Source organism: Heptranchias perlo, chromosome 2 (assembly GCF_035084215.1).
Source record: "Heptranchias perlo isolate sHepPer1 chromosome 2, sHepPer1.hap1, whole genome shotgun sequence".
Classification (NCBI taxonomy): domain Eukaryota; kingdom Metazoa; phylum Chordata; class Chondrichthyes; order Hexanchiformes; family Hexanchidae; genus Heptranchias; species Heptranchias perlo.
Window position 1 is genome coordinate 114099846 of NC_090326.1, and position 25589 is coordinate 114125434.

General features: G+C 40.9%; 1 protein-coding gene across 1 annotated transcript in view; it reads left to right on the forward strand.

Moving 5' to 3' along the window:
• LOC137342229 (inactive phospholipase C-like protein 2) overlaps positions 1-24615 on the forward strand; it is a 321745-nt gene extending 297130 nt beyond the window's left edge. The window contains exons 5-6 of the mRNA XM_068006038.1: positions 9522-9631; positions 23366-24615. Of these exons, the coding sequence (XP_067862139.1) occupies positions 9522-9631; positions 23366-23608 (353 nt within the window). The 3' untranslated portion in view covers positions 23609-24615. The remainder of the gene's footprint in view (positions 1-9521; positions 9632-23365) is intronic.
• The last annotated feature ends 974 nt before the right edge of the window (positions 24616-25589 follow it).

Here is a 25589-nt window from a genome sequence, read left to right on the forward strand (position 1 = left end):
AATCGATCCAAACCCGTTAGGATATTAATTTCCTTATACTCATCTGCCTATGCCTCACACGTCTAGTGGAGACATTGGGGGCATGCTGGGAGCAAACACAGGTTCCATATTAGGTCATAAGAATGGCCCAAACACCTCCAGGAGGAGTATTGCCGTAATTTGTTTTCCTATGCGGAAGAAATAATTTTTATAACCTTACCCATCAGCCCATTAAAAGGACACTGGCTCTCACAAGCGGTGCAATAGGATTCCGCTCCAATTTCCAAGCACTTCATCAGGCCGGGCGTTTCTACGACCCCTCCACAGGCGAGGGCTCCCCACACCGATTATTTAACTGGTATCATCTCTGAGATTTGTGCCAGGGTCCACGTCCACTGATGAAAGCGGCCGAGAGTCCCACTCCACTGAACTTCCATTGGTGGAGCAGAGACCCTGGAATGTCAGGCCCTAAGACTAGGGGGGGGTGGAGGGGGGGGGGGGAATGAGCTTTTCGAAAGAGGAGCAGCAGTCTCTACAACAACAAAAAAACTCCTGAGACAAAATAATAAAATATTGTACAATGGATTAATATTATAATTAATCTTTCAGCCACATTTGGATACAGTTTTTTTTTATTCATTCACGGGATGTGGGCGTCGCTGGCGAGGCCAGCATTTATTGCCCATCCCTAATTGCCCTCGAGAAGGTGGTGGTGAGCCGCCTTCTTGAACCGCTGCAGTCCGTGTGGTGACGGTTCTCCCACAGTGCTGTTAGGAAGGGAGTTCCAGGATTTTGACCCAGCGACAATGAAGGAACGGCGATATATTTCCAAGTCGGGATGGTGTGTGACTTGGAGGGGAACGTGCAGGTGGTGTTGTTCCCATGTGCCTGCTGCTCTTGTCCTTCTAGGTGGTAGAGGTCGCGGGTTTGGGAGGTGCTGTGGAAGAAGCCCTGGCGAGTTGCTGCAGTGCATCCTGTGGATGGTACACACTGCAGCTACAGTGCACCGGTGGTGAAGGGAGTGAATGTTTAGGGTGGTGGATGGGGTGCCAATCAAGCGGGCTGCTTTATCTTGGATGGTGTCAAGCTTCTTGAGTGTTGTTGGAGCTGCACTCATCCAAGCAAGTGGAGAGTATTCCATCACACTCCTGACTTGGGCCTTGTAGATGGTGGAAAGGCTTTGGGGGGTCAGGAGGTGAGTCACTCGCCGCAGAATACCCAGCCTCTGACCTGCTGTCATAGCCACAGTATTTATATGGCTGGTCCAGTTAAGTTTCTGGTCAATGGTGACCCCCAGGATGTTGATGGTGGGGGATTCGGCGATAGTAATGCCGTTGAATGTCAAGGGGAGGTGGTTAGACTCTTTCTTGTTGGAGATGGTCATTGCCTGGCACTTACCTGGCGCGAATGTTACTTGCCACTTATGAGCCCAAGCCTGGATGTTGTCCAGGTCTTGCTGCATGCGGGCTCGGACTGCTTCATTATTTGAGGGGTTGCGAATGGAACTGAACACTGTGCAGTCATCAGCGAACATCCCCATTTCTGACCTTATGATGGAGGGAAGGTCATTGATGAAGCAGCTGAAGATGGTTGGGCCTAGGACACTGCCCTGAGGAACTCCTGCAGCAATGTCCTGGGGCTGAGATGATTGGCCTCCAACAACCACTACCATCTTCCTTTGTGCTCGGTATGACTCCAGCCACTGGAGAGTTTTCCCCCTGATTCCCATTGACTTCAATAGTTGTCCTCAGAGAAATATTGACAGCTAACCCCTTTGCAAAAAAAAATACATTGTGAAATAAATCACTCACTTTTTGCAGTGAGTGCTACAGTGATTTCGTAGAATTTCTTATTGGCTTGCAGATTTAAGTGGAACCATGAACAAAAGGGGCTAATTGTTCTCATAACAACATTATTGCAGATGGTTGGAAGTGAGTTCCAAGAATGTAGTCTAATTGAAGGGTTCAAATTATCTCAGAAACCTCAAATGCAAAGCTAGGGTAGGTAATCAATGCCACTGAAACTCCCAAGACCAGGACATAGGTTTATGATATACACCAGTCACAATTTATATGTTTTAAAAAGAAAACTCAATATTTTTGTTTAAATTGGAAATTTTCCAAAATGATGTTTACAGAAGAGTGTTCTGCTGCTTTATGAAATAATTGCTGCAAGATTATTAAAAAATAATTAGGCGTATTTTACGAAGAAATTCTGTAACCCTATATATAGGGCTTACTGGAAGGGCAGGTGGGAGCTACAAATGTACATGTGTTGTGAAAAATGGTCAGTAACACGTTAGAGTGAGCTGACAACACAACAGGAGGCTACTGTATAAAATGGGAGTGAGATAGTTTCTCTTTCCACCCCATCTACTGTCACCTCTGAAGTTCCCCCAAGGATCTAACCTTGGCCACCTCCTTTTCCTCAATTACATGCTGCTTCTTGGCAACATCATCCTCAAACATGGGGTCAGGTCTACCTCTCCACCACCTCTCTCAACCCATCCCCTGCATCTGTGCTGTCAGGCTGCTTGTCTGACATCCAGGCCTTGAATTTCCTCCATATTTGTGCCCAGAGACACGAGTAATCTGGGCGCAAACCAATTACGTGGCTTAAAAGATCATGGAATTTTGGGCGTAAGTGAGTTCCACACGTAAGTACAATACGGCCAAATCTCCTCGATCGTTTACTGCCATCTATCAATCCCTCCGCTCGAACGCATCTCCACTCATAAAATTGGCCCCCACCCCCAAGTTATAGAGCCTCATATACGAGTTTCCTGCAATTGCGCTTGCTCAGAGGCTAAAATTACGACCAGATTTTCAGGCGCAGTAGGAATGTCATTTTTCTGGTGTTGCAATTTTTTGAGCGTTTTTAAAAAATTTATCGTCACTGAGAGCTGCACTGTATCTTCTGTTTCTTTTAATGCATTTTTATGGCATAAGTATAAGTCACATTAAAAATTGAAAAGCTTCCCCAATTGCAGGTTCTCAAACATGTGTGCCTAATACGCATTAATTATTTTTTTTAAAATTCGTTCACGGGATGTGGGCGTCGCTGGCGAGGCCAGCATTTATTGCCCATCCCTAATTGCCCTCGAGAAGGTGGTGGTGAGCCGCCTTCTTGAACCGCTGCAGTCCGTGTGGTGACGGTTCTCCCACAGTGCTGTTAGGAAGGGAGTTCCTAGTGGTCCGATGCCGGGTGGTCCGTCCGGTTTTATTCTTATTATGACTTTTCGTAGCGAGATTTTACAACTGAGTGGCTTGCTAGGCCATTTCAGAGGGCAATTAAGAATCAACCACATTGCTGTGGGTCTGGAGTCACAACTTGCATTTATATAGTGCCTTTAACATAGAAAAAAAGTCCCATGGCACTTCACAGGAGCGTAATCAAACAAAATTTGACAGCTGAAGGGACGGCCACCAATGGTGGAGCGATTAAAATCAGGGATGTGCAAGAGGCCAGAATTCAAGGTGTGCAGAAATCTCGGAGGGTTGTAGGGCTGGAGGAAATAACAGAGATAGGGAGGGGTGAGGTCATGGAGGGACTTGAAAACAAGGATGAGAATTTTAAAATCCCGGTTGCTGGACCGGGAGCCAATGATAAATAGCTCTTTGATGTCAGAGGTGCACAGCTGTAGGAAAATCATGCGTGTTCTGCCACGAGGATGAGACTTTCACAAAATCCAATGGTATAAAGTAATCGGAATGATATTATCAAAAAAAATGCTTAATGCACTCATGTCTTTACTTTGCTATTTTAACAGAGTGAGCATTGGTCCTCTAGAGAGTGAGTCTGGGGAATTAGTAATGGAGAATAAGAAAATGGCAGATGTATTGAACAGATATTTTGCGTCCGTCTTCGCTGTAGAAGATACAAATAACATGCCAGAAATAATTGTGAGTCAAGAGATGAAAGGGAGGGAGGAACTTAAAACATTTACAATCACCAGGGAAAGGGTTCTGAAAAAAATATTAGAACTAAAAGCTGACTAGTCCCCAGGTCCTGATGGACTTCATCCTAGGGTCTTAAAAGAAGTGGCTGCAGACATAGTAGATGCATTGGTATTAATTTTCCAAAATTCCCTAGATTCTGGAAGGGTTCTATCAGATTGGAAAATAGCAAATGTAATTCCTCTATTCAAGAAAATAGGGAGAGAGAAAGCAGGAGTCTACAGGCCAGTTAGCTTAACATCTGTCATAGGGAAAATGCTAGAATCTATTATTAAGGAGGTTATAGCAGGGCACTTAGAAAATCTCAATGCAATCAGGCAGAGTCAACACGGCTTTGTGAATGGGAAATCATGTTTGACTAATTTATTAGAGTTCTTTGAGGAAGTAACAAGCAACATGGATGTGGTGTACTTGGATTTCCAGAAGGCTTTTGACAAGATGCCACATCAAAGGCTACTACACAATATAAGAGCTCATTGCGTAGGGGCTAACATATTAGCACGGATAAAGGACTGGTTAGCTAACAGGAAACAGAGAGTAGGCATAAATGGGTCATTTCAGGTTGGCAAGATGTAACGAGTGGAGTGCCACAGGGATCATTGCTTGGGCCTCAACTATTTACAATCTATATCAATGACTTGGATGAAGGGACTGAATGTATGGTTACTAAATTTGCTGATGACGCGAAGGTAGGTAGGAAAGTAATATGTGAAGAGGACATAAGGAGTCTGCAAAGGGATATAGATAGGTTAAGTGAGTGGGCAAAAATTTGGCAGATGGAGTATAATGTGGGAAAATGTGAACTTGTCCACTTTGGCAGGAGGAATAGAAAAGCAGTATATTATTTAAATGGAGAGAGATTGCAGAACTCTGAGGTACAGAGGGATCTGGGTGTCCTAGTACATGAATCAGAAAAAGTTAGTATGCAGGTACAGCAAGTGATTAGGAAGGCAAATGGAATGTTGTCATTTATTGCAAGGGGAATGGAATATAAAAGTAGAGATGTTTTACTACTGTTGTACAGGGCATTGGTGAGACCACATCTAGAATACTGTGTGCAGTTTTGGTCTCCTTATTTAAGAAAGGACATAATTGCTTTGGAAGCGGTTCAGAGAATGTTCACTCGACTGATTCCTGGGATGAGGGGGTTGTCTTATGAGGAAAGGTTGGACAAGTTGGGCCTGTATACACTGGAGTTTAGAAGAATGAGAGGTGATCTTATTGAAACATATAAGATCCTGAGGGGACTAGAAGGGGTAGATGCTTGAGAGGATGTTTCCCCTTGTGGGAGAGACTGGAACTAGGGGCCACAGTTTAAAAATAAGGGGTCTCCCATTTAAGACGGAAATGAGGAGAAATTTTTTCTCTCAGAGGGTCGTGAGTCTGTGGAACTCCCTTCCCCAGAGAGCGGTGGAGGCAGGGTCATTGAATATTTTTAAGGCTGAGTTAGATAGATTCCTGATTAACAAGGGAGTCAAAGGTTATAGTAGGTAGATGGGAAAGTAAGGTTGAGATCACAATCAGATCAGCCATGATCTTATCAAATGGCAGAGCAGGCTCTAGGGGCCGAATGGCCTACTCCTGCTCTTAATTCGTATGTTCATATGTACATATTTTAAAATGAGTTAATACAAACATAACAGAGCAATTTGATACCAACATATTAATCATTCATACAATAACTACTCACAGTTTCCAGTCTGTGTGCAGTATGAACAAGAAAATGTGTTTGAAACAAATACATAAATACAACTGGTTTCTTATCAGGAGATTTTATTTTTTTTAAAAAACACCCAACAGAACGCGATGTTACACTTACTGTAATGTTACCCGGATAAAAATTGTAAAATCATAAGCTGCTGAATATTTTGCCGCCAGTGACTTTTTTTTGAACATTGTATAGTTTTTAAATTAAGAATTAGCCTGGTGAGTGGAAAGTGATTAAAATTTGTAATAAAACAGCAATCTATAATTATACTACTGTTCTTTCTTGCATAAAATGGTCTGGGTCCATTTTATACTTTTCAAATGGCAAATTGGATGGATTAATTGGAACAAGACTAAATGTGGTATATACTGACAATTTTACTTACTGAATATTTATTAAACAGTTGCCCAGAAACCAGTAATTTCCAAAATGAACATGTAATTTACAAATGCATTGAAGACAATATTTACTGAATGGCAATATAAAAATAACTGATACTGCTGTGCTGTAACTTTCTTATTGTCGCATTCCTACTGGATATTTGCCACAGGTGGCATGTTATCCTATACTAAAATAGATTAAATTGGGAGCCAAAAATAAACCTCTTGACCTTTGCTAACAAGTCTGACTTAGCTTCTACAGGTGGTAAAACTATGTAGCCAAAACAGTACAATACAAGTCTGATGAAGTCATGATCAAACTGTACAGCACTCTTTAATACTGTATCCAGTTCTGAGACACAAGGGAGACATTCAAGCACTGAAAGGAGTGCAGAAAATAGCCATGAGGCTAATCCCTAGTGTCAGAGATCTGAATCATGAGAAAAGACTGGAGAAACTTGGGCTTTTCAGCCTTGAAAAGAGGTTCTACGAGGCATATAAGATAGTTAAGGGAATGAAAGAAGTAAATCTGGAAAATGTCTTTAAACTAAATTGTGAGTAAGGTACAGTAGTGTTGTGGTTATGGTAGTAGACCAGAAACCGAGACACCATTAGTTCATAATATCACCAAGGTAAATTGTGATATAAGTTCAGTAGGTCTGGTAATTTGCAGGCTCGCATCAGAAAACAATGACTACGAAAGCTGCAAATCATTATAAAAACCCAACTTGTCCACCATTGTCCTTCAGGGAAGGGAACCTGCCACCCCTACTAGGTCTGGCCTACATGTGATTCTGGTCCCAAACTATGTGATTTATTCTTAATGCCCTCTGAAGAGGCCTACCAAGCAAGCCACTCAGTTGTAAGAAAGAAAATAATCGCTACAAAGCATAATAGAAGGCCCTCCATCACCACCTCCTAGGGGAATAAGTGCATCTTTGCCAGCGTTGCCTATACCTGAGAATTTTTTTTTAAAGGACAAAGGACACAGAATCATATCTGAAAAAGGCAAATTTAGGACTGATATCAGGAAGTCTTCCTTCACATAAGGAATGAACTTCCAGATAGAGTAAGAACCCTGGAGTCATTGGATGCTGCAATAGGGTGACTTTAGGGTCTTTCTGGAGGAAGGAACTAAGTTGGGCCCAATTGTCTTTCTTATCCTTAATGATCTTGTACGAACAATGAAGTAAAAAAAGAAGCTGTGCTTCTTTGGATGTGGATTTGGATGTGGAGATCAGCAGCCAGAAGATCCTGTTTACCTATAAGCAACCTTGGGGGAGGGAGGGGTTAAACTGAAAAAAATGATACCTACCTTTCAGTCTTTGGCCCCTTTTTTTTGACCTTTGCACCCAGGGAAATGAATATTCTCCAGAGGCAAGAGTCAGGAAAATTGGCCCTAAAGGGAGGAAGGTGCATATAAGGTTAATTTCTCCACAGGGGTCACTTCTGAAAAGATGCAGATCATCAGTCCCTGCAGGAGGGAAAGTGACAAATTAGCCATAGAGTTCTGGAGTTACATCCTAAGCTGATCCCACACTTAGCAGCAGGATATACGAAGTTCCCCTTAGGGTTAACAGCATTAGACAAAAAGACAGCCACCGTGAAGTCTATGTTATACCAGCTACACAGTTGTATTGTTGGTTTGCAGCACATCTGCAACCAGGCTGCGCGCAGATAGCCAAGCAATTTGGCTCCAGTCAGTTTGCTGCATCCAATAAGGGACTGATCGCTCTCCTGTGTACAGCACTAAATGGTTAGCAGGTGACTCCATGGAGCTCTGATTGGCGACATTCAGTTAGAACTGAGGGGACAACCCGAGCTTTCGCTGTGACTTGATAAAACAACTTTCTGTCAGGCTGACATGTGGAAGATCCTAACCCAGATTCTAATTAAGAAGTTATTAATGTTGTATTGCAAATGTTATGGCCGGGAATTTCCTTGGAACTGCCCCCACTCCATCGAAAGTGCAGTGGAAACCCTGTTTACGCACTTCTGTCGAAGTTACAGAGGCGGAACTGGAGCAGCTACAAGGAAATTACAGGCCTATATTTCATAATTATGAATGGGTAGTGAGATAAACTATTTTAAATGTTGGTTAAACGTTGTGAAAAGATTTGTAAAAGAAACTAATGACATTAGTCAATTCTGCTTCCAATCTAATTTTCCTAAATGAATGTAGACAGTTCCTGATCCAAAATTATTTTAAAATGGTTTCAACCCCTATGCAGGCTGATTCCTACCTGCCTGACTTGTACTGGATGTATTGGAGAGATAAAATGAGTGCAACAATGGAGAATTTATGCCCCTGTAACTTCTGATGTCCCTTAGGCTTTAAACCTAAGCTTTGCATTACCAAAACACTGTTTGCTTAAGTGTTTTTAACCAAAGTTTTAATCCTTTCCTCTGCGCCTCCTATCTAGTAGAGCTTTATCCCATAGCCCTTTCCTCTCTCATCATTTATATGGTCAAATGTGTCATTTCTGGAGGAAGGCTTAAACTTTATAAGGGTAAATTGCTGCTTTTGCACAAAATTATCCCTTATACTTCAAGTTGATATGATGTGGAGATGCCGGTGATGAACTGGGGTTGACAATTGTAAACAATTTTACAACACCAAGTTATAGTCCAGCAATTTTATTTTAAATTCACAAGCTTTCGGAGACTTCCTCCTTCCTCAGGTAAATGTACCTGAGGAAGGAGGAAGGAGGAAGTCTCCGAAAGCTTGTGAATTTAAAATAAAATTGCTGGACTATAACTTGGTGTTCAAGTTGATAGTCAGTGAATATTTCTACATATGTGCTAAGGCAGGATGTTTTCCAGAAGCAAAGCAAAAACTTTGCCTTAAATATCCTGCTTCTAAAGAAACATTGATTTTCATTACAATTATGCATCTCGTATGGACAGTAACACCTCCAACAATGCAACACTTCCTCAGTACTACACTGAAGTACCAGCCTAGATTGTGTGCTCGAATGCTGGAGTGGGACTTGAACCCCTAACCTTCTGACTCAGAGGAGAGAGTGCTACCATTGCGTCAACCTGACACTTACTTAGTTAAGAAAAGGATTGGGGACTTTAAGGATAGATATGGACTGAGGAATCATCTACTCCAGAGGATACAATGGTTCCTGTACTGTGGTTGGGTTGTATTGGGCTGTTGTCTGTGGAGAGCATCAAGCCGGTGTTGAATATGTAGGTGTGGGGATAGATTAATACTGTAGGATTTTGATTATCTTTGGGAATGAGGGAGCATCTGTACAGAGCTTTCTTTCTGAGATTAAGTAGACGAAGTACTGTCCCTGACAGGGTGGATTGTACATGGTACAGGTAAGGATCATGCTTAAAGGCCAAATGGCCTTGTCTCATTCCTTGCTTTCTTACAAATTAATTTGGCTGGGCAGCATGACTGAACAGCTCAACTCAATTGTTTCATGTCATCCAGTAACTTAGGCCCATGTACTGTGCTTAAGAATAACAAATATTTATTGCTTTCAGCCATGGAATTCCATGAAAATCTTCACAATATTGGAGTTAAAGAAGGGCTTAAAGGAAGAAAACTACATAAGGCTGTTGAGAACTTTACTTGGAACATCACCATTCTTAAGGTAATCTACTTCCAACAGAACCGATTGAGAGTATAAGCCATGCCTGATAAATAAGAAGGTTTTGTCTAGGCAGGCAAATAAAGGCATAAAAAAGGTCATCTGTCTTTATAAAGGAAGAAGATGCTGCCAGAGTCTCAGTAAAGAAAGACATAGTTGAGATACTGGATGTGCAAAAAATTGATAAAGAAGAGGTACTAAAAAGGCTAGCTCTACTTAAAGTAGATAAGTCACCCGGTCCAGATGGGATGCATCCTAGGTTGCTGAGGGAAGTAAGGGGGGAAATTGCGGAGGTACTGACCATAATCTTCCAAACATCCTTAGATACGGGGGTGGTGCCAGAGGACAGGAGAATTGCAGATGTTGCACCCTTGTTCAAAAAAGGGTGTGAGGATAAACCCAGCAACTATAGGCCAATCAGTTTAACCTCTGTAGGGGGGAAACTTTTAGAAACGATAATCCGGGACAGAATTAACAGTCACTTGGACGAGTGTGGATTGATTAGGCAAAGCCAGCACGGATTTGTTAAAGGCAAATCGTGTTTAACTAACCTGATAGAGTTTTTTGATGAGGTAACAGGGAGGGTAGATGAGGGCAGTGCAGTTAATGTGGTGTATATGGACTTTCAAAAGGTGTTTGATAAAGTGCCGCATGGTAGGCTTATCATCAAGATTACAGCCCGTGGAATAAAGAGGGCAGTAGCAACATGGATACAGAATTGGCTAAGGGACAGGAAGCAGAGTAGTGGTGAACGGTTGTTTTTCGGACTGGAGGGAGGTGTACAGTGGTGTTCCCCAGGGGTTGGTGCTGGGACCACTGTTTTTCTTGATATATATTAATGACTTGGACTTGGGTGTACAGGGTACAATTTCAAAATTTGCAGATAACACAAAACTTGGAAGGGTAGTAAACAGTGAGGTGGATAGTGATAGACTTCAAGAGGATATAGACAGGCTGGTGACATGGGCGGACACGTGGCAGATGAAATTTAACGCAGAAAAATGTGAAGTGATACATTTCGGTAGGAAGAACAAGGAGAGGCAGTATAAACTAAAGGGTACAATTCTAAAAGGGGTGGAGGAACAGAGAGATCTAGGGGTATATGTGCACAAATCATTGAAGATGGCAGAGCAGGTTGAGAAAGTGGTTAAAAAAGCATACGGGATCCTGGGCTTTATAAATAGAGGCATAGAGTACGAAAGAATGGAAGTCACGATGAACCTTTATAAAAGACTGGTTTGACCACAACTGGAGTATTGTGTCCAGTTCTGGGCACCGCACTTTAGGAAAGATATGAAGGCCTTAGAGAGGGTGCAGAAGGGATTTACTAGAATGATACCTGGGATAAGGGGCTTTAGTTATGTGGATAGACTGGAGAAGCTGGGGTTGTTCTCCTTGGAACAGAGACGGTTGCGAGGAGATTTGATAGAGGTATTCAAAATCATGAAGGGTCTAGACAGAGTAGATGGAGAGAAACTGTTCCCATTGGCAGAAGGGTAAAGAAGCAGAGGATATAGATTAAAGGCGATTGGCAAAAGAACCAAAGGTGACATGAGGAAAAACTTTTTTACACAGTGAGTGGTTAGGATCTGGAATGCACTGCCTGAGGGGGTGGTGGAGGCAGATTCATTCATGGCCTTCAAAAGGGAACTGGATAAGTACTTGAAAGGAAAAAACTCTCAGGACTATGGGGATAGGGCGGGGGAGTGGGACTAGCTGGATTGCTCTTACATAGAGTCGGCGCAGACTCGATGGGCCAAATGGCCACCTTCCGTGCTGTAACCTTTCTATGATTCTATTAGAATTTTGGGCCACGAAAATACAAGAGTAAAGAAGTAATGATTAATTTATACAAAACATTGTTTAGGCACCATATTATAAAAAGGACTTTAAAACCATAAGAGAACTTACAGCATAGATTCACCTGGATGATGCCAGAGATGGGAAACTATAGTTACGAGGAGAGATTTGAAATATTGGGATTATTTCCAATGGAAACGGTTAAGAGATTTAATAGAGGCTTTCAAAATGATGATGGGTTTTGACAGATTGAATAGGGAAAGGTTACTTGGGGAGTTGGTGACAAGGGGTCATCAATTTAAAATGATCACTAAGAGAGTGTGGAGAGAGGTTAGGAGAAAATTATTTACACAGAAAGTTGTTGGAGCATGGATTGCTTTGCCTCAGGTAGTGGCTGAGGCAGACACCATTGACACTTTTAAGGGATTTGAAGCACATTTGAAGATATAAGGCTATAGAGAGAGAACGATGCAGTGGATAGTTTTCGATTACTTTAGCAAAAACAATGCAATGCAATTAGATTGCAATGCAAATACAATAAGCCGAATGGCCGCCTGCATGTAAATGTCTATGGTTCAGTGGTCAGGACTGTATAGATTGGATAATATGTTTCCAGAACTGTTGTATCCTTGCAGGTTAAAAACTGCAGATTTTTGCTGAGTAAAAGGATTAACCATCTCAAGAAACCACAAACCTCACAAGCTCTTCATTGAAATCCCCTTACATTTGTATAGGCTTGTTGAACACAAAGTCGAAAACATCATCATGAAAGTGCAGTGGTAACTATTGGTCTGATCTGCTGAGACCAAATTCTAGAGAATAGCCCCAGACTAGAGAGTTAAAAGCTACTGGTCACTTACTTCAGAGGTCATAATTAATTTAATTTCACTCATTTTCACTTGATGGAATGGAGCTACAAACCTGTAATTACAATGGGAAAATTGAACAATATTTGTAGAAACAGTTGTATCTCAAATAATTCCAGTGATTGAAACAACCATGATATAAATAAGGATTAATAACTGATAGACTACTTTTTGAACTTTCTACACAATAATATTCATGGAAGCAGAATGAAAGCCAATTGTGACCTAGGAAATGCATTGTTTTCTTTCGCAGCCGGACTTGATGTAGGTTGCCTGAAAGATTTTCCAGCGAATCAACAAATATCACCCCTAATGAGTGTGCACTGAGGCTGCAACTTACATCTTTGTATCATGTCCTTTGTCTTTTGTGAAAAACATATGCATAGTTAAAGATAATTGCTATCATGAGGCTAAAGATTTGTGTTGCATCACTGGTTGAGTCAAACATACTTCAAAACCAACCTTTATTTTCATTTTCATTAACCTATATATATTACAGATAAGCTTTTATTTTACTTTTCAATTTTCTTCCCTATTCTGAAAGATGTGGGATCCTGCTAGGGTACGATTCCAGGGACACCAGCAGCCCTTCGGTACCTTGTCCAAGTGACCACTTTCCATGTGTCAGCCTAGATAATGTTAGCAGGCTATTTGACTGCGGATACATCATAACTGAGCTCGAACATGCTCACACCTGACATCCACACAGGTGCAACTTTCTAGCTGGGGTCACTGGGCAACAATCAAATGCAAGAACTTTGGATGATTTCTTTCCTCCTCCCTAGCCCAGGAGCCCAACTAGAGTAACCTCCCACCAGTGCCACCGCTACCTCCGCTGAAATCACCTCGCTGAGTACAGACTGAGGATCAAACCTGATCTGAAAGGTTTAAATTTGCCTCTGCGCATTAGGCCATCAAGACATTTGAAATCTAATTTTATAATAGAGGGTTGTTTGCAGTGTGTTCCTGTAAAACAGTACAGTAAAAGTATTATCACAATTTAACTTTCTTATAATTTAATGAGTATTTTATTTTGTTCAAGCTATCTTCTGGTAAATGTTCTGATAAAATAAAAATGAGTATGATTCATGTAATACTTTTATCAGAAGCTAGGTTTTTGTTTTCATGGAATTATTTTGGTATATTTCCTCCTTTTTTCTGCATATTATCACCTTTCTTTGTCTGCAGCTGAAAGGAAGAGCAGGGTACACACCCCTGTTCAACATGTGAAGAAGTCAAACCTGCATTCACCCTACCCTGACAGATAGAAGGTAGTTTTGAGAAATCTCATTACTCAAAACAGGGGTGTTCTGGTTCACTGAAAAATTTGGACAAACCCAGTTTACTTGCCAACTGACATGACTGTTCTTCTTGTTTGAGGTTAATGGATGCCTAGTAAGAAATTAAGGACCAGACACTAACTAATTTGCCAGCCTCAGATCAGAATACTGTATGCTTCTTACTTAAAGTGAGCACCAACATGTACGAAATTTTCTACAAATTATAAGTCACTCTTCGGTCTTGGAAAGCACAGGAATGTTCAGAACTCAGTCCATCTACTGATTCCAAAGTTCAAAGGAACACTCTGCTCTATTTTTATATCCTCCATTGCTGCTTATGCCAAAAAAGCTATCTCTTGAATTTGTCCACTGTCTCTCTGGGCAGTTGGTATCACACATCAATCACCCTTTTTGTGAAGTATTAAATCCAAACTGCCTGTCGGGCACATTCCCTCTTCTGAGCTTGAATCGTGGTCTATGGTTAAGGAGTTTGTGGGTATGTCAAAACAATTTATTAGGGTTCTGTTTATCTACACCCCTTAGGATTTTGAAAACATTGGTAAGATTTTCCCTGCTGCTGCTTTTCTCCACTGTAAACACTCCCAATTTCCAGTCTCTTCTCATTATTCAGATGCCTAATCTCTAGTATCAGTTTAGTTACATTCTTCTCCGTTTAGGGCTGAACCAGCACCAGCTCATTTATGGAGCTCCATACTCCAAGATTTTCTTTGCTTTCTTTATGGCTGCCAGACACTACGCTGATGGTTTCAACAAATTATCCACCAGTAGCTCCAGACTCCTTTCTTGTGTCCTGTGGTCTACCATTGTTCATTTTATATTTCCCTTCGCCAGTCATGTCACCTTTTATTTGTCCACATTAAATAACATCTGCCACTTGTGACCCCAATCTCCTTAACTCTCCAGATCCTTATGTAAAGAAAGAGCATGCATTTAAAAAGCACCTTTCAAGACCTCAGAATGTCCCAAAGCGCTTTACAGCCAATGAAGTACTTTTTAAAGTGTAGTCAGTGTTGTAATGTAGGAAACACGGCAATGAATTTTCGCACGGCAAGTCCCCACAAACCAATGAAATAAATTATCAGATCATCTGTTTTAGGTGTTCGTTGAGGGATAGATGTTGGCCAGGACACCGGGAGAACTCCCCTTCTCTATTTTGAATAGTGCATTGGGTCCTTTTACATCCACCTGAGAGGGCAGACGTACTTGGTGCAATTCCTCCACGTTGTTTGCAGCCCCCTCTCCTCCAGGTTTTACCTTTAGCAAATACAGACAGTTTCATTTCTGTCCATTTCCAAATCATTTATGTACAATGTAAACAATTATGGTACCCTACTAGTAATGTTCTTCCATTCTGAAGCAGCTCCATTAAAAACATAGGAACATAGGAATATAGGAACAGGAATAGGCCATTTAGCCCCTCCAGCCTGCTCCGCCATTTGATAAGATCATGGCTGATCTGTGATCTAAGTCCATGTACCTGCCTTTAGCCCATATCCCTTAATACCTTTAGTTGCCAAAAAGCTATCTATTTCAGATTTAAATTTAACAATTGAGCTAGTATCAATTGCCGTTTGCAGAAGAGAGTTCCAAACTTCTACCACCCTTTGTGTGTAGAAATGTTTTCTAATCTCACTCCTGAAAGGTCTGGCTCTAATTTTTAGACTGCGCCCCCTACTCCTAGAATCCCCAACCAGCAGAAATAGTTTCTCTCTATCCACCCTATCTGTTCCCCTTAATATCTTATAAACTTCGATCAGATCACCTTCTAAACTCCAGAGAATACAACCCCAATTTGTGTAATCTCTCCTCAGAACTTAATCCTTGAAGTCCGGGTATCATTCTAGTAAACCTACGCTGCACTCCCTCCAAGGCCAATATGTCCTTCCGAAGGTGCGGTGCCCAGAACTGCTCACAGTACTCCAGGTGTGGTCTGACCAAGGTTTTGTATAGCTGCAGCATAACTTCTGCCCCCTTGTACTCTAGTCCTGTAGATATAAAGGCCAGCATTCCATTAGCCTTCTTGATTATTTTCTGCACCTGTTCATGACACTTCAATGATCTATGTACCTGAACTCCTATGTCCCTTTGGACATCCACTGTTTTTAACTTTTTACCATTTAGAAAGTACCCTGTTCTATCCTTTTTTGATCCAAAGTGGATGACCTCACATTTGCCTATATTGAATTCCATCTGCCACAGTTTTGCCCATTCACCTAATCTATCAATATCCCTTTGTAATTTTATGTTTTCATCTACACTGCTTACAATGCCACCAATCTTTGTGTCATTGGCGAACTTAGATATGAGACTTTCTATGCCTTCATCTAAGTTGTTAATAAATATTGTGAATAATTGAAGCCCCAAGACAGATTCCTGTGGGACTCCACTAGTTACATCCTGCCAATGTGAGTACTTACTCATTATCCCTACTCTTTGTCGCCTTTCGCTCAGGCAATTTCCTAACCAAGTCCGTACTTTTCCCTCGATTCCATGGGCTTCTATCTTAGCTTACAGTCTCTTATGTGGGACCTTATCAAATGCCTTCTGGAAGTCCATATAAATAATATCCATTGACATTCCCTTGTCCACTACTTTAATCACCTCTTCAAAAAATTCAATCAGGTTTGTCAGGCACGACTTACCTTTCACAAATCCATGCTGGCTCTCTCTGATTAACTGAAAATTCTCAAGGTGTTCAGTCACCCTATCCTTAATTATAGACTCCAGCATTTTCCCCACAACAGATGTTAGGCTAACTGGTCTATAATTCCCTGGTTTCCCTCTCTCTCCTTTCTTAAAAAGCGGAGTGACATGTGCAATTTTCCAATCCAGAGGGACAGTTCCTGAATCTAGAGAACTTTGAAAGATTATAGTTAGGGCATCTGCAATCTGCTCACCTACTTCCTTTACACCCTGGGATGGAAACCGTCTGGTCCTGGGGATTTGTCACTCTTTAGTGCTATTATTTTCTTCGTTACCTGTTGTTTTACTTATGTTAATTTTATTGAGTCCCTGTCCCTGATTCAATATTAGTTTTCTTGGGATTTCCGGCATGCTATCCTCTTTTTCGACTGTAAATACTGACGCAAAGTAATCGTTCAACATGTCCGCCATTTCCCCATTGTCAATGACAATATCCCCACTTTCAATTTTTAAGGGGACAACGCTGCTCCTGACCACCCTCTTTTTCCTAATATAACTATAAAAATTCCTCGTATTGGTTTTGATATCCCTTGAAAGTTTATTTTCATACTCTCTTTTTGTAGCTCTTACTATCTGTTTTGTGACCCTTTGTTGATCTTTGTATCTTTCCCATTCGCCAGGAACTGTGCCATTTTTTGCCTTTTTGTATGCCCTTTCCTTATGTCTTATATTGTCCCTTACCTCTTTAGTTGTCCAAGGCTGTTTTTTTTTTTGGCAAGTAGAGTTCTTGCCCCTCAGGGGTATAAACCGATTCTGTATCACGTTAAATGTTCCTTTGAACTCGATCATGTTATGATCGCTATTGGATAGATGTTCACGCACAGTTAAGCTGTTAACTAAATCTGGTTCATTACTCATTATTAAATCTAGTATGGCGTGCCCCCTTGTTGCCTCTAGGACATACTGCTGTAGAAAACTATCCTGGACACACTCAAGAAATTCGCTACCTTTCTGACAGTTGCTAGTCTGCTTTCCCCAATCTATGTGAAGGTTAAAGTTCCCCATTAAGACCACTATGCCTTTCTTACACGCTTGTCTAATCTCTGCATTTATACAATCTAACACTTCAGAGCTATACACAACTCCCACTATAGTCTTAGATCCTTTCCTATTTCTCAATTCAACCCATAAGGTCTCTGTTGGCTGCTTACCTCTCGTTATATCCCCCTTTATCATTGAAGTGATTTCATCTCTAATCACTAAGGCTACTCCTCCCCCTCTTCCATTTTCCCTATCTCTCCTGTAGACCTTATAACCCGGTATATTTAGTTCCCAATCCTGACCATCCTGCAGCCATGTCTCAGTAATAGCTATCATGTCATACCCTCCAATTTGAATTTGTACCTGTAGTTCATTTAATTTATTCCTTATACTCCGTGCATTTGTATATAGAACTCTTAGTTGGGCCACACACCCTAGCCTGACCTTCAGCTTTGATGCTGGGTTAATCACTTTACACCTTCTGGTTTTCACTTGATCTGTTGTGCCTAAAGTACATTTTCTGCTGCTCTACGCTTTTCCGTTTCACTTGTTCTTGAACAACTATTTGTACTATTTGTATTGTAAATTTCCCCTGGGTCCTCCCCTCGCTTGCTGCTCTCAACTTTACTCTCTTCTGACTCTCCACGCAGGTTCTCATCCCCCTGCCACTCTAGTTTAAACCCTCCCCAACAGCAGTAGCAAACCCCCCTGCAAGGACATTAGTCCCGGATCTGTTGAGGTGCAACCCGTCCGGCTTGTACAAAACAAAATGGAAAATCTGCATTAACTGTAGCAGTAAATTACTATGGTAAAATTATGTGCACAGAGAATTTGGAAACATGATTGATGCTCAGGGGGTGGAAGGGAGGAAGAAAGTCTGTTAGCATTCTGATGGACAGTTAAGTATTGTTCTTTTTTTATCTCTCCATCTTTAATATATTATTAACAAAACTGTCACTGATATTCAAACAAGAGGGTTTTCTTTTAAGAATGATGAATCAAAATGTTCTGTTTCGACAAATAGCAAGTGAAAACCATTTAAAATACACTATTCCTTTTCAATAAACCATTATCACTGATAACTACCACAGAAGTGATTTATTCCGTACAGTAGATAGTTATACGGAACTGCAATTCAACTCCTCATCTGATGGCTGTTTGATGTAAGTGAGAAAATATCATGGAATAATTGCTCTTAGTAGTTGAAACAGCTGAATGCAGAACAATGTAGAGATAGCCACTCCTATTTAAGTTCAGTAAAACTGGATGTTGAACACTTCTGCTTGAATGTTTCATGCCTGTGTCGATGTATAACATTAAAAGCTAGAGTAATTTAGCGTATGCCTTCTACTTTTGTTCCTAGAAAAAATAGAGCCAATTCTATTATTTTATTACTTAGTATTACTTAGTATTGTAATAGGTACAGCATAGGAGGAGGCCACTCGACCCATTGTGCCTGTGCCGGCTCTTTGAAAGAACTATCCAATTAGAATCATAGAATGGTTACAGCACAGAAGAAGGCCATTCGGCCCGTCGAGCCTATGCCAGCTCTCTGCTAGAGCAATCCAGCTAGTCCCACTCCGCTGCCCTTTCCCCGTAGCCCTGCAATTTTTTTTCCTTCAAGTACTTATCCAATTCCCTTCTGAAAGCCACGATTGAATCTACCTCCACCACCCTTTCAGGCAATGCGTTCCAGATCATAACCACTCGCTGCGTAAAAAGTTTTTCCTCATGTCGCCTCTAGTTCTTTCGCTAATCACCTTAAATCTGTGACCTCTGGTTCTCGACTCTTCTGCCAACGGGAACAGCTTCTCTCTATCTACTCTGTCTAGACCGCTCATGATTTTGAACACTGCTATCAAACCTCCTCTCAACCTTCTCTGCTCTAAGGAGAACAACCCCAGCTTCTCCATTCTATCCACATAACTGGAGTCCCTCATCCCTGGAACCATTCTAGTAAATCTTTTCTGCACCCTGTCCAAGGCCTTCACATCCTTCTTAAAGTGTGGTGCCCAGAACTGGACACAATACTCCAGTTGTGGCCGAACCAGTGTTTTATAAAGGTTCATCATAATTTCCTTACTTTTGCATGCTGTGCCTCTATTTATAAATGTAAGGAATCTTACAACACCAGGTTATAGTCCAACAAATTTATTTTAAAATCACAAGCTTTCGGAGATTATCCCCTTCGTCAGATGAATGTGTGAAAAGGTTCTCAAATCGCATATCTTATACTATGTTGGGACAGCATCACACCAATCAAAAGGTGTCGTTGTTATTCAAACAGGCCAGTCACGGAGAACAGCACGTCCCAGTACACTGGATATACATTGTGTCGATTACACAGGCAGGCAGAAAGAAACTCAAAATGGCAGAGAGAGAGAGAGAGAATTTTTTAAAACATATAATTTTTTCCCCCCTTTTTGCTGGTGGGGTTACGTGTAGCGTGACATGAACCCAAGATCCCGGTTGAGGCCGTCCTCATGGGTGCGGAACTTGGCTATCAACTTCTGCTCGACGATTTTGCGTTGTCGTGTGTCTCGAAGGCCGCCTTGGACAACGCTTACCCGAAGATCGGTGGCTGAATGTCCTTGACTGCTAAAGTGTTCCCCGACTGGGAGGGAACCCTCCTGTCTGGCAATTGTTGCGCGGTGTCCGTTCATCCGTTGTCGCAGTGTCTGCATGGTCTCGCCAATGTACCATGCTCCGGGGCATCCTTTCCTGCAACGTATGAGGTAGACAACGTTGGCCGAGTCACAGGAGTATGAACCATGTACCTGGTGGGTGGTGTCCTCTCGTGTGATGGTGGTATCCGTGTCGATGATCTGGCATGTCTATTTATAAAGCCCAGGATCCCGTTTTAGTCCCATCCCCCTGCTCTTTCCCCATAGCCCTGTAAATTTTTTCCATATATACATCAACCGCACTACCCTCATCAACCGTCTCCGTTGCTTCATCAAAAAACTGAATCAAGTTAGTCAAATACAATTTTCCTTTAACAAATCCGTGCTGACTTTAATTTATCAGCCTATACTTTTCCAAGTGCCAATTAATTTTGTCCTGGATTATTGTCTCTAAAGGTTTCCCCACCACCGACGTTAGGTTGACTGGCCTGTAATTGCCAGGTTTGTCCCTCTCCCCTTTTTTGAACAAGGGTGGAACATTTGCAATCCTCCAGTGTGAGTAGTGTGACTGAAATAAAATCTCCTTTGACCTGACCCCATTAGCTACTTATAAAGATTATACGATGTGACAGTGGGAGATCTGAGTTTTGTTTGGCCTAAATACAAGGTTTCAGAGTTACATGCCTGAGTGGAATCTTAAAACATAAACATTTTTGATAATCAGTGAAATGTTGATGCTGTATATACCTTTATGGGATATTTTTCATTAACCTTTTTTTCCCCTCATGTTCCAATCCCCTCCCCCTTCCCCGCTATTCTCCTTCACACAGTCGCTTTTGTTCAGGAGGATCAGGCAGTCCAAGATCATAGATTTGTCCTTAATCATCAGCTATTTATTAAGTTTTGAGACATATCCATCAAACTTCAGGTGTCATGCTGCCACACATGAAAACTTCTGTCACACTTAAAGAAAATATATTTTTTTAAATGTCTGCAGAGAAAGTCCCCAAATGATAAGGTTGGTCACTGTACTTATAAAAGTTTAGTAGAAATCATTAAATAAAAAGCACAAAAAGATTGGTTCCAAGTTTCAGATCTAAGAGCTATGAAGAGACATTAAGCAAGCTAAATTCATTGTTTTTCAGGTAAATGATTAAGTTTATAAAATAATAAACAGAATCAACCAGGTGGATGCAGTGAGGTGTTGTATGCAGAACTAGGACATGAATATCAAAGACTATAATGAATCCCATGATGCATATAACAATATGTTACATATGGGAGCTGTGATTCCTGCACTGTACCAGGAAGTAAAATGGCAAAACCCACTATTCTATAGCCATCATTCTAGGGTGGGAGTTCTCAACTGTGCTTGGAATATCAGAGATCTTCAACAACCCAACAAAATAAATAATGCAAACAATATATCCCATCCAAAAAATTCTCTTTCTTATATGTGGAACCAGCCTTTTGACATGTTCAGTAGGTCTTGGATGCATGCCTTCCCATCAGCCTGTCTTTCTGTATTTTCTGTTTTTTCAGCGTTACTACGTTAGACTTAATTACTTGCTCCAAATATTTAGCTAGCCTAGACTTGTATTTAGTAACTACTTGCTTCATATTACAACTTTGGCATAGACTTTTACTGTTAAGTGGTCCAAAATTTCTTTGTTGGTACCACCTCCTTCCTTTGTTTATTAGTGTTACTGCTTCTAAACCTCAAAGCAGCAGAATGGATGCAGAGAATTGCTGATTGCACTGCTTCAGTTATGTGGTACATTTCACTAAACATATTCACCTGATTCGAAATCCAAGTAAGTAAACTGTTCCTTGCCTCCTCCCTTCACTAGCATCAGTTTTCACATAACAGCAACCTACGCAGCTGGTGAAAATATTTATCACATGCAATAGACTGCACATCTTTCAGGTTTGGCACTCAGTTACAATTTCTATCTTATATTGGTTGTGAAATTCTGCAACAATCACGCCAACTTGGGAAGGATAAACTTTGAGGAGTTACTTGCTCGGATCATATATCACAGTAAAATCTGCCACCTCATCCCTTGGTTTTGCTCGGGACTCTGAGACAATAAATTTGAATCTTGCTACTATAAATACCTAATTCAAATCTACAACGTATTGAAAGTGGAAATTATAGTTGAAGCCTGCATCAGGCATATCAATTTAATTTAATGCTTCCTGGCCAGTCCATGAACTGATTTAGGGCAGCTTGTAATACTAATCACATGATAATTACAGATGAGGCCCATCTTAATTCATCTATCTGGAACAACCTTACACCCCTCCCCCCTTTGCTTCATCTAATTGTTTCTTAAATGATTCCAGGGTTTTTGTACCCACCGGAAGTCTATTACATGTGTTGATCACTCTGTGTGACGAAGAACCTCTTGATATCCGTCATAAATTGACTTTTAATTATTGAACCTGGGTCTCCTTGTCCCACCCTTGCGTTTTATATTAAAGTAGTATTAACTTTTTCCATACCATTTATATCTTATATACCTCTATAAGATCACCTCTTGGATGCCTACTGTCGAGGCTGAAAAGCCGAAGTCTCTCAAATCTTTCCTCATAACTCAGACTTGTGACACTAGAGATCAGCTGTTTCCTGGCAACCAGAACTGGACGCAGTTCAAAGTATGGTCTGACCAGAGTGCTATACAGTTTGATCATGACTTCCTCTGACTTATATTGTACTGTTTTGGCTATTTAGTTCATTGTTCTATTTGCTTTATTGATTGCTGCTCTGCACTGGTTGGACATGTTGCACTTTGAGTCTACTAACACTCCTAGGTCTCTTTCTACTTCATCCATAGCTATTGCAGCATAATTTGTGAAGTATATATGCTGCCCATTGTTCCTTCCCATGTGCAATACTTTACACTTGTCTACATTAACTTTCATCTGCTATTGTTCGAGCCACTCAAATGTTTTGTTTAACTCATTCTCTAATTTTTAAGGTGCCTCCTTTGACTCCACTGCCTCTCCTAGTGTTGTGTACAAGTTTGACCAGGTTACATTGAGTTTCTGAATCCAAGTCATTGACGTAAGTTAGAAACACCACTGATCCCAACAATTAGGTCCTGCCAGATGACTATATTGAGTAGATGCCATGACGTGAAGTCAATGCATTTTGGGGGTTTGTACTACGTGTATAATAAAGAGTGATTCCGTGATGTGCTGTTCCCAGCGGGAAGCTGCACTTTCAGGAAACACCAGTTGTAGAATCAGGCCTACAATATTGTTGCCCAGCCTCTAATCTGCACGCCGTGAGAGTGTTGCTCCTGGCTGGGAGCACAAGATTGTGGAATCACCCCTATAAAGCCATGGTAAGAAGTATGATATCTTAGAGTTTCTCTCCTATATCTCTGTTCTGTGCAGGTTGTATCTATTTAAACAATTTGTTTACTTTAGGGTTTATTAATTATTCATTCTCCACAGGGGCAAGCTGATCTGCTGAAACATGCCAAAATTGAAGCATTGGACAACCTGAAGCAAATCCATTATGCTGCAGTGTCTTGTGGTCTGAACAAGCCAGGCACTGAGAATGCAGAATCATCCAAGCCAAGACGGAGCCTGGAGGCCATACCTGAAAAAGAAAGTGTAGACATTGGAGCTGGAGACCAAGTTGCTGAATCTCACCAGAATACAACCACTCAAAAATCCATCAAAGCTGCCAAATGAATACAACCACATAGAACATTCAGTTTGCACTTCAAAAGCCTTCTTGGGTTGGTTGGTTTTGGTACTTTGTAAATCCTAAAGCACAATTCTGAGGGCTCAGAATAATGTGACAAATAGAGCTATGAATGTAACACTTCTCCCAGTGAAAGTATACTACTAGTGGTGGAAATATACTACCGCTTCAAACAAGTAGTGGACTTGCCATTAAATGTTCATCTGCCAAACTAATATGTATATATGATGTCACAAAGAATTAGTCGAAGTGTAACTTTTTTTTCTAGTAACTTATGCTGCCTTTTTACATTCTTTTTGTAAATGTAACATTTCTCTAGATACCTAAAATTCATGTCTGCATTTGATTACAAAATAGTTATTATACAGAAGAATATGTAAAATATATATAAATACAATGAGGTGTGTGTAGTGATGCTACCCAAACATTGTAAAGCTTGTTGAGCCATAAATGGAAACATGTATTATTGATTGTGGTCGCTGAAGCTTCAGTGCACTTTACGACGGCCATTAATCAAGGGAAAGCTGGAAAAGCTTCACTGTAAAACCTGCTTTTTCAAGGGTAATTATTAATGTCAAAAAAAATTGAAGTGCTTGTACTGGTGACCAAATAGGCAGCAGCTTTTAGCGGGTTGTTGTATATAGTTATCATTTTGTGAAGTGCAAGTAGAAAAGTTAGGCTTATTAATTTCCACAAGGAAGGATTTCAATGCCAGTAAAGCTGTTAATGCACAGCATTGCCAGCAGCCATGATCTTGGATATTGTTTTAATATACATGATTCACTGGGATGGAAGGGAGAAACTTTTACCTCTCTTTCCCTTCTAGCCCCATGAATCACATGAAAACAACAATGTAAAATCTATAAATTGTTAACAAAATTGCCAGTGTTGGCAACCCTGAACCAATTAAACTGTGATTTGGCTTATTCAGAGCAAGGCAGAGACAGTTTGCATATTTTTTAAAAACAAGCTCCATTTGAAACCTATAAGAGCTGGAGGTCTAGTTTGCAAAACAGCTTAGTTTTTGCTGCAGATTTTTGTTTCGATTCCTAAGTATTTTATTATGATTTAATAGAACAATTTCACTGCTGTTATATAAGTTCATTACTTATGCTGACACTGAAAAATGAGAAGTGAATTAAGGAAATCTTTTGCAGAAACTCACGCTTTAACATACCCAGAAAGGAACATGGAAGAGTACAGGAGCAAAGTACAGACCCAGAAAAAGGCCTATACAGTCCATCTGGCTGATCCCAAATACTAATGCCCTTCAATCGCCACTCCCTCAAATATTGATCAAATTCTTCCTTAAATTTTTCTAGACTCTGCCTCCACTGCCTTCCTGGACATTTGGTTCTACAAATTCACTAACTTCTACGTAAAGTTAAATATAATCTTCCCTCTTCTAATCTTGAGCCATGTTCCCAGCACCAGTGTTTGTGGTAATCTCAAACATATTATTAGGGTTCAATTGATCTATTCCCTTAAGAATGTTGTTTATTATCTTCCCTGAGCTTTCTATTCTAACCAATCGTAGGCTCTTAAACCTCTCCTTGCAGTGAGAGAGCAGATTTTCCTGTTATTGCATGTGGCGTGGATGCAGCACATCAAGGAAAATTAAGTGGACTCCATTACAGCATGCAATTCTCTTGTAATTGTCCACCTTAAATGTATTTTGCCATTCATCAGTCCATCTTCCTAATTTATCAAGATCTCTTTATATTTGGTTTGGCTCATTCCCCATTGTTTGCCTCTCCCCCAGCAATGGCCCGAGCACTGATTCCTTTTGTATCCCTCTAGCGATCCCTTTCCCTGTTGACACAGCTCCATTCCTTTGCTGTCTCTGGTTTAGCAATTTTCAGTCCACCTCAGAAACTTGCCTCCCATTGAATGAATTCCTCCCTTTTGTGGCAGTATCAAACCTTCACCACATGGGCTGCAGCGGTTCAAGAAGGCGGCTCACCACCA